The sequence below is a fragment of the Ischnura elegans genome, chromosome 5 (genome assembly GCF_921293095.1).
Source record: "Ischnura elegans chromosome 5, ioIscEleg1.1, whole genome shotgun sequence".
In the NCBI taxonomy this organism is placed as follows: domain Eukaryota; kingdom Metazoa; phylum Arthropoda; class Insecta; order Odonata; family Coenagrionidae; genus Ischnura; species Ischnura elegans.
In genome coordinates, this window is record NC_060250.1 from 45,824,727 (window position 1) to 45,835,374 (window position 10,648).

At 44.1% G+C, this 10,648-nt stretch overlaps 1 protein-coding gene across 1 annotated transcript; it reads right to left on the reverse strand.

The window, feature by feature from the left end:
- Nucleotides 1-653: 653 nt before the first annotated feature.
- LOC124159681 (uncharacterized protein K02A2.6-like) lies at nt 654-4,576 on the reverse strand. Its single transcript, XM_046535591.1, has 2 exons — nt 4,567-4,576; nt 654-4,147 (listed from the first exon to the last, which is right to left on the reverse strand). Exons 1-2 carry the CDS (start codon nt 4,574-4,576, stop codon nt 654-656), a joined length of 3,504 nt encoding a protein of 1,167 aa, XP_046391547.1.
- Between the last annotated feature and the right edge of the window lie 6,072 nt (nt 4,577-10,648).

Here is a 10,648-nt window from a genome sequence, read left to right on the forward strand (position 1 = left end):
AAAAAATGATTTCCGTATACCACGTACGGGATCAGCCTAAGCCTCACTCCACAAAATTGATTATTATGTGTGTCCGTGCGTAGGTAGACCAAAATCGTCGTGTGAACGCATAGCCCAGCAAAAAGGTTTGCACCAACTAATGATTTAGTAATTAAGTATAGAATCCTTTGAGTTATGTTTTCTCTTTGAGCGTATCAAGAGGTGTATCTGTCGGAAAGGAAGTCCAACCACAGAAGTTGTGTGATGTGACGTAACAAACAGTAATGAGAAAACCATGCAAATGACGCATCGGACGCAACCAGACGTAGCACTACGGGCTCTGAGGGCATGGCATACATTTACGTATCAACTTTGATAGCAATCCGTGCAGCCGTTGTGCTATTGCCGTAAAAATAAGTAAACTCCGTTCCGGGTTTCGGCCTCTTTATTGAGCAGCCAACAAGCAACTTTACACTGTCTGGTTTTACAGCAAAATAACCCCCGTCTGCCGCAAGACACGGCCTTTTATATCCGTGGCTCCCGCAGCTCCGCGACCTCGGCGCCCGCTGTCTAATCCGGGGTTGTCATTAAATGGGGCCTCCGCGACGAACCCGCCACATCTCTCCTTCTGAAAAAACACTGAATAAAACAGGGAAAGGAACAGGGAAATGGGTCTAAGGAGTGTATCGTTGAGGGGGACGCACAAGTCGTCCGTATCTCGTCCTGAATACTCCCGTCTCTGGTGGGCTGTGGCTCTTCGCTGTAGACTCGAGGTCGGGAAAGAATGATTCATAATCACTCGACATACTCGGCTGCCGTTCAGCTAATGTCAGCGCCACCCGATTCCTCCTGATGACTCCACTACCCGTCTCAATGAGATAGGACCGGGGATGGCCCGACTCTCCGACAACCGTTCCATACTCCCGACGATCTCTCACCCAAACGGTGGCTCCCGCAGGCAATAGGGGTAGTTCTTTCGTCCGGTGTCGTCGGTCGTAGTTCCTCTTCTGTCTCTCCGCGATGACCTTATTCTTCTCCCGTAGGACCGTGAGGCTGGGCCATTTGGGATTCAACTTCGTAGGATGAAATGGCAAAGTCGTTCTCAGCTTACGTCCCATTAGTAGTTCCGCTGGGGAATACCCCGACTCCATGGGTGATGCACGGTATGCAAGAAACCCCAACCACGGGTCTCTTTCTTTCGCCAGTATGTTTTTTACCGTTTTCACCGCTGCCTCCGCTAGTCCATTACTCTTTGGGTAGTATGGACTGCTAGTTACGACATCCATTCCATATTTGTTCGCGAATTCCTGGAACTCTCTTCCTCCAAACGGTGGCCCATTGTCCGTTCGGACAACTTGTGGGATTCCGTGACGTGCGAATATTGATTTTATTATCGCTATCACGTTCGTGGCCCGCGTATTTTCCAAATACGCGACTTCAGGGTATTTTGAAAAGTAGTCTACGATGACTAAGTACTCACGCCCTCTGCTATGAAAAATATCCATTCCCACCATCTGCCAGGGCCGTGCCGGTGTCTCCGTAGGTCTCAACGGCTCTACTCGCGATGGACGACGTTCGAGACATTCCGGGCACTTGCTTATCATTTCCAGTATTTGATGGGATGCTCCTGGCCACCACACCGACTGCTGCATCCGCCTCCGGCACTTTGAAATACCTAGATGACCTTCGTGGATACGGCTCAATATCTCTTTCCTCCATGATTCCGGGATGTAAACCCTGGTCCCCTTGACTAGTAGGCCGTCAAGGAGGGAAAGATTTGCTCGTTCGTGGTAGAAGCTGGTATCCTCCAACAGCAGTTTCTCTTTACGTGGCCAGCCTTCTTTCACATACTTAGTTATTCGTCGAGTTCTTTCATCTTCTCGTTGCGCTTTCAACACTTCCTTCATGAGTTTGTCGCTCATCGGTAAATCCGCTTTCACAGCTTCGACGTACAATTCCACGTCTTCCTCGGTGAGAATATCGCCTTCTTTTGGGGTTTTGGAGATTGGTGATCGTGAGAGAGCATCTGGCGTATACAATTTCTTTCCGGGAACATAAATTACCTCATAGTCGAAACGCATGAGGCGCATACGGAAACGCTGCACTCTGGCGGACAATTCGCTGAGGGGTTTTGTTCCCAATAGTGCCACGAGTGGTTTATGATCCGTACATAGAAGAAATTTCTTGCCTACTAAATAATTTGCTAATTTTTCACACGCCCAGGTAAGCGCTAATACCTCCTTTTCCAATTGGGCGTAGCGTCTTTCGGTATCTGTCAACGTCCGTGACGCAAAACATACCACTCTCCAAATACCATCTGACTGCCGCTGCTCCAGTGTAGCTCCCAATCCATATGACGATGAGTCGGCTAATACTCTTGTCGGTCGATTTGTCTCGTACATGGCTAATGATGGGGCACTAGTTAATCTTTGCTTGATTTCTTGGAAAGCTTTGGTGTGCGTAGCAGCCCATGGCAAAGGCTCTTTTTCCCTCATCAGCTCTCTCAACGGTTGGGTAACATCCGCCAAGTGAGGGAGAAATTTCAGATGATAATGCACAATTCCAAGAAATCGACGTATCTCTGCTACCGTTTCGGGCTGCGGCAATTTCTCTATTGCCGTAATTTTTTCAGGATCTGGCTTGATTCCATCCTCGGCCGATATGACATGACCTAAGAATTTTGTCTCTGCGACCCGAAATCGGCATTTCTCGCGATTCAACGTGATCCCATTTTCTCTAAGACGCTGGAGGACGGCGTTCAATCTCACGTCGTGCTCCGGCTGCGTCGCTGCAAATACGAGTATGTCATCCATAACGTTGACTACTCCCTTTAACCCCGTCAATGCTTCCGACATTCGTCTTTGAAAATGCTCTCCAGCTGAAGATAATCCCATCGGCATCCGGTTAAAACAATACCTTCCAAAAGGGGTAATGAAAGTAGTCAGCGGACGGCATTCCCTCTCTAGTGGTATTTGGTAGTATCCTCTGCAAGCATCCAATTTTGTGAAAATTTTCGCTTCTGAAGCCTTCATCAGTGTTAGACATTCATCCACGGTTGGCAGTTCGTGCTGTTCTTTCCGAATGCATTTATTTAATTTAGTGAAATCTACACATATTCGAACTCCTCCGTCTGCTTTAGGCACTACTACCATGGGCGCGCACCACTCCGTCGGCTCTTCTACCGCCGTTATTATTCCTTCCCCCACCATTTTCTTGATTTCTTTCTCAACTTTATCTCTCAATGGCAAGGGCACTCTTCTCGGCGTAGATACCGCATAGGGCACGGCTTCATCCTTGATGCGAATGACGTAAGGTTTCGGCATTCTTCCTAGCCCACGAAAAAGTTCCTGGTAATTTTCTTCCGGACGGCCAGTTGTTATTTCTCGCAGCCAAGTCAAAATTCCCAGGGATGATATAGCTGGACGTCCCAAGAGCGCATCTTCAACTCCATTCACCACGAAAATCTCGTCCTCGTACACGCGATCCTTCCAACGTAGAAGTGACCGGAATTTTCCTTTGGCCTGCAATCTGCTTCGATTTGGGCCGCGGAGGAATGTTGTGGTGTTTTCGAGTTGTATTCCCTTCAACGTTTTAAATAATTCGGCGCCGATGACAGTGACATCCGCGCCTGTGTCGACTTTGAAGGGGATTTCTTGGTTACCGATGACGAGTGAGACCCTCCATGGTTCTTCTCCCGTCGAAATGCTTCCCAAAAAGAAATGGTCGTCTTCACCCGGTAGCCGCTTGTCAATTTCAGCAACCGCCTTCGTTCTGCAAACTGCTGCCCAATGTCCTTTCTTTTTACAAAGGGCGCACGCAGATTGACGCGCCGGACATCGTGCGAAAGCGTGCTGCGGCGTTTTCCCGCACCGTGGACATTTGCGACCACTCACCTTCATTTGGTCGGGTAGGGCGGCTGTTGACGTCGATGCCTTCTGGTGCCGTGGAGCCTTCTTCCGCACCACGTCCACCTCAGATCCTCGTGCCTGCGAGTGGACTGTTTTATCTTCCCCTGAGTTACTCCTTATCAGCGTCTGTTGCCTGTGCACGTCTTCTGCTTGCCTCGCCTTTGTAACGGCTCTCTCCAGCGTAAGCTCCGGATCCAATTGTAGGGCTTCGGACAACTTGGCGTTCCGTAAACCAACTACCAGACGGTCCCTCACCAATTCTTCACGCAGGGTGCCAAATTTACAGTTTTTAGCGAGAATATGCAGATTACGAACGAATTCTTCCACCGTTTCGGTCTCTCCTTGCAGTCGCTTGTTGAAACGGGCACGTTCGTAAATTATATTTACCTTCGGGACAAAATGCTCTTCAAACTTTCCAAACACGATACTGTACTTCTTTTCTTCTTCCCCCGATAGGTTGAAGGATGATAGTATATCGTCCGCGTCGTCACCCATTGCATAAATCAATGCGTCGACTTGCTCATCTTCTGGCTTTTTGGCGAGTCCAGAAGCTCGTCTGTACCTCTCGAACCGTCGACTCCATCTTGGCCAATCTTCCGCCACGAAGGAAAACTGCTGGGGTATGGACCAGGTAGGACCTCCTATCCCTTCGACTTGCTTATTCGACATAATAACACACCTGACACCATGTGCTATTGCCGTAAAAATAAGTAAACTCCGTTCCGGGTTTCGGCCTCTTTATTGAGCAGCCAACAAGCAACTTTACACTGTCTGGTTTTACAGCAAAATAACCCCCGTCTGCCGCAAGACACGGCCTTTTATATCCGTGGCTCCCGCAGCTCCGCGACCTCGGCGCCCGCTGTCTAATCCGGGGTTGTCATTAAATGGGGCCTCCGCGACGAACCCGCCACACACGTATGGAAAGTCATAGCGGACAGACAAACGGGCATCCTCTTTTGCACATATAGATAGGCCACAAACGGTACTGACCGAAAAAAATGTAGGAAGGTTCTTATTTGTTGAAATTATTATCTTTTACGCAATGATTTGATAATTCGTGCCGTAGTTGAACGAGGGGACGAGCATCACTTGTTTGAAATTCCATAGATTTTAATAATAAAAAAATAGCCGAATCGGTCTAGCAGTTTTCAAGTCATAGCGAGAAGAACTGACTGCAATTGATTTTTGTATAGATAGATACGGAGGTGATACGAAGTTCACCGGGTTATCTAACATCTGATACAATCGTTGAGGCATGAGTTTACTTGAAAATCAAGTCACACCAGCTGATTGTGTATTCCCAATTTTTTGTTTAGCTCTGGCATTTTTATTATTTATAGTATTCTACCGATTAAGGTAGGTTTCCATGGAGTGCTAAAGAAGTAATCTGGGAGCCTCCCTTTCCTTCCAGCACTGCCTCCTTCAATTCACTGTAAGGCCTACTTCCTTTCAATCTATCTCAAAAATCCTATTCTCTTTCTTCCCCTCCCTCATTTACCTAACATCCAACCCTCTAACACCGTTTTCAACATCCCCTCCCCGCTAAGTACTCCCTCCATCCATACCTTCTGTCTCCTCCGTATCTCATCTAAAAGCTGCCTCTCATCGCCTACCATACCCAGCACTTCGTCTTTCCTCCTCCTCTCCGTCCAATTCACTTTCTCCAATCTTCTCCATACCTACATCTTGAATGCCTCCAATTTTTTCTCGTCCTCCTTCCTTGGTATCCACGTTTTTGCACCGTAGAGAGCTACACTCCAGATCAAACTCTTCACTAACCTTTTCTTTAAACTCTTACATAACGATCCTCTCAGAAGCTCCTTCCTGTTCATGAACACCTCCTTTGCTAATGTATTCTCTTCCTAATGTCCTTACTACTGTATCCGTTTTCCTCTATTCGACTTATATATTTTCATATATTTGACTTCCCTTTTCTAAAACCAAACTGATCTTCGCCTAAATACTCGTTTGCCCTCGCCTCCATTCGTCTGTTCAATATCCTCAGTACCACTTTCGCCGCGTGCGATATTAGGCTGACAGCCCTATTATCTCCGCGTTCCACAGCTTTCTTCTTTTTCGGAAGCGGAATTAAAACCCTCTTCACGAAATCCTCCGGCCAACATCCCTCCTCATAGATCCTGCATAATAGTTCGAAAAACCTTTTCTTACTATCCTTCCCTAAATTCTTCAGTAGCTCACAAGGGATATTGTCCACCTACACTGCTTTCCTAGCCTTCATATCACTCAAAGTTCTTTCTCGATTTCCGAATGTAAGATCCCCAACCCAAGATTGTCCTCCTCCACTGCACTTTTCTCCTCTAAAGAGAATCTCACCGGCCTATTCCTTCCATCTTACAGCTCCTCCACGTTTTCCTTCCATCTACTCTGTACCTCTTCTCGCTCGGTGAGCATTCTCCCATCTTTAGCCTTAATTTTAGACATGGCTTGTCCTTTTTTGCCACCCGATAGCGATTTAACTTTTTTTGCAACGGGCCTCCTACCTTTTGGAAAAATTTCATTCCCTCGCACTACCATTTTACACCAAGCCTCCCTTGACCTCTTGGTTTCACGTCGTAATCGACTATTTAGTTCCCTATACATTATTTTGCCCTGCTCTGTGTCCACTTTCTTCCACTTCCTTCTCTCCTGCATTTCTTTTACCATTATTGCCGTAACCCAAGTCTTCTTTATCCTTCTCCTGTCAACGTAGTCAATTGACTTCTCCGTCGCTTTGACTATTCCCATTTCAATATTATCCCACCCTTCCTCTACATTATGTGTACTTCCACTCTCCCGTATACTAATGTCCACTAGTTCCTCATATTCTCTCCTCATAGTCCCCCTCAGCGCTTTTACATTCCATTTCCTCGCCTTCCTAACTTTCATAAGTCTTTTGAATCTTACGTTGCATTTCATGAGCGCTTGGCCGTGGTCTGAATCCGCATCCTCTGCAGGGAAGCTGCGCGATTTTTTCATACTATTCCTAAACCTCTGTATTACCATAATGTAGTCTATCTGATATCTCCCCACATCCCCTGGACCTTTCCATGTGTACCTTCGCCCTTTATGATTATCGAATCACGTGCTGGTGATGAATAATTTGTTTCTCCTGCAAAATTCTGCTGCTTCCTCTCCCCTGTCGTAGCGCATTCCTAGTGCAAAATCTCCTATTTCGTGTCCATCCCTCCCTTCCCCGACTGAGCCGTACCAGTCCCCCATTACTACTAGATTTTCTTACCCGCGGTTTCTTTAATTATTTCCTCGAGCTGTTCATACTCCACATATACTTCATTCTCTCTATGATTACTAGTGGGCATGTAAAGTTGAACCAGCACGAGGTTAGCGGGTTGCGCCTCCCGTTTGATATTTTCTCAATTCCCCGCCCTAATCATTGTCCTCACATTCCACGTACCTACATTTATAGCTGACATCTTCTCCATTTCCTTGGTCTTCTTTTCTTCTCTCTTCATTGTTGCTGATGATGATAAGTCTTTGCAAGGATTTCGCATGTTGACGACCCCGAGGAGCTTGCCGACTTCGCTGCCACCTACGGCACCCGCCCTTATGGGCTGGGCCCCGCGATTCCATGCGAGGCTTGTTCGATCAAACTCCATGTTTTCAGGGAAGAGATAGTTGGTAGGGTTTCCCACTTCCATTCCAACAGTGTTTTTCACGTGACACCAGCACGTGACTACCTTTTGTTTGGTTCCTACTCTTCAACCTATCTGGCATGGGTGGCCCTACTGGGAATAATTTAGAATTAATCCCGCCAGTGCATATCTAGGGGTCATAGAAACTCGCAAGCCTTTCCACCGCGACAAGGCTGTAGCCCAAGGGAAAGGAGCTCTGGCATAAGTTCCCCAAAAGAACGGTTTAAAAAAATATGAATAGCAGATAGCAACCGGCGGCGTTGATAGTTTATCATTAAAGTACAGGTCACAGTACTGCGGCCTATAGCAATGAAAACGTCCATATACTTGCATTATAAGCCTACTGATCGTTTGTTTCTAATGGAGTAGTCGGAACACAGCGAAAAATGCAATTTCTAAAAATATATTATGAGTTGTTACTAAATATATATTTTGTAATGGTATTTTATGTATGTATGTCTACATTGCAAAAGAAACATTTCGTAAGTTTCTGAGAAAAGTATATTGAACGTTCCTTTAACATTGAAATATAGCAATGATAGGAAATTATATAAAATGAATTTAATAAATTTAAAAAGTCATTGCTTTAAAGTGAGCGTTTAACCATGACTGTGCGACAATTTGGTGGAGAATGAGAAGGAATTATATGATTCCAGATACGCTTTTTGTAAAAGACGTGAAAATTATAATTAAACATGGTTATGAAATATGGAAAAATATTTTTTTTACCACAACGGTATCAGGATATTTAGCTTAAGGCGGTTATGATCTAACACAGGAATTTTCATTAAAATCTGAGATTCTATTGATCAAACGTTTGTTCAGTTAAGGTGGAATGACCTGTCGTTGTAATTGAGCAAATAATAGGGTGGTTTCCTATTATTTTTTATTGCGTAATTCGAAAGATTATTGCTCCTCGAGTACGTATTTCACGCTTTCAGATTTTTAAATGACGATATCTATTTTTTGTGATTAAATGAAAAGTGAAAACTTTCAAGCGCGCGAAAACGTGACGGCCAAGTATGAATGCTGGGAAAAGCCCGTGTAACGTCATTCTGGTTCCCGCTGCCGTTATGTGAGGTGACCTTTGAGCGAGGATATGTGCGCCACTGCGATGCAGGCTGCTAGCAGGTAGCACTTGGCTTAAATAAGGATTATTAATACCTTATCAAACGAAGGAAACTTTCCGACCATAAGCAGTTTTAATATGTGATTATTAAGATATGTTTCCCTGAGCTCTGTGCCTCATGCATGCATTGGTTATCTCAGACGATGCAGAACTCCCATCTACTCGTATAGAAACTAGGTCCCTTTGACGTCACGTGGAGTGGCTTCGCATGGGCGCCAATCTGGCCTTTTCTAAATATGGTTAAAATTGACCATTGCCATTCGTCTTAACTGGGATTTATAAAACCAAATAATTTGTATATTATGAATACACTAATGGTGGGTAACGAATCGCAATCAGTCTTTCGTTTTCTTCGATGAAGGAAACTACCTTATTGTATTTTTTCGTCCATAGGAACATATTTTATTCCTTATTTCTCGCTAAGATGCCCTGGTACAGGACTTGGTATTAGCCTTTTGTTCGTTTATAATTTTTTATCATTCGCCATGCTATTATTTATCGCTTCTCCTTTCATGCTCATTTCTTTATCTTATTCAAGCTGCATTTGGATGAATGGTTTACTCTCATTGCTGGTCAATACTTTCTCTATCTTTCTGAAAGAACTAAATTTAGACGCAGATGACTGTTTTTAGTATTAAAATCAACCAATGTAAATTAAGATAGCCCCTGCAGAATGAGTTGGAAATTGGTTGCCGAATGTAAAGCGTTTTTGTGTGAAGAAGAAAATAAAATGTATGGGTTGTATTTCAGGTTTATTTCTTTTTACAGAGGAATGGCCTCAGAAAAAAATCGCAGTTAACGGTAGACTTACATAATAATGCTATTTGCGTAGAATTGATTACTTTTAACTTACCACTTAGTTATAGGTACTAGCTGAAAGCGAAAACGATGAGGTTAGATGGCTATATCAAATTCTCATGTTTAATGAGTTGCGATTCGTGATTATTTGATTGCCTGTTGGCCTTCTGTCATAGAGTCCTTTCATTTTGTTGGCAACGTAAATCATGCGTAAATTCTTGTTGAAATGTCTTTATCAAGAATACCATCGCCTTTTTTCCAAATAGGTATGATTAATGGCTCATGAACAGCTTATGAGATCAATTTTCGTAGCTGACTTTTCGCGGTCGTTTTTTTCGAAGGCTTAAGATCGTTCAGTAAAATTAATTTTTGCTGTCGTTTATTTCATAGTTCTTAAACATGATATTTAATCAAACGAATTGGCATGAACTTGTAATTCCTCGAAACATGGAGGCTAGAGAGAGAAACAAGGTACACAACCTGGTAGTAGATCAAAATAAGTCAGTTTCATGTGGGTTATCTCTGGCCTCCTTTTGAGACACTTCAGTCGTCTCTCGCCCTAGATTTCGGAATTTCAATTTCCCAGAGAATTCGTGCCTCGCCAAGTTACTGCTATGACCTCGTTTTTATGGGTACTTCGGAGTTGTTCTACCGATTAGGGACAGGTTTCGGGTGATCCGTTTTATATTTTTTACGATAATGGTGGCGATAGAACTGGGAATCTAAATTTCTGATACGAATTGTGGATAACTGGAAGGTAATCAACATATTAATGTTGCTTGGAAATCATAGGATTGCGGTGAAGACTCCGTGACCCTGAAGCATTTTTGATTTGAACATAAGATGAATGTCATCATTTGATGTTGGTCCAAGTAATCCTCATAGCATGATAGTTACAAGTCTTATGGGTCGACAGTGAAAGCGACAAGAATATTTCTTCCGATGGTGCATGGCAATTAGCAATATTGTATCATATTTTGGCTTGGTATCTGCTCAATATATCCGATCTTTTCGGAACGAATTAATGGTTCCATTTTTATATCATTGTAGCATTGAGAGGAGGAGATACTGAAACCATGCCTACGTTACGAAAAAGCGCCGGATTTCAGTGAAAGATTAATGGCGAGAAAGAAAACAATGTAATTACATTTTAAGGGCCAAAAAATGTAGCTCTCAATTCGCCA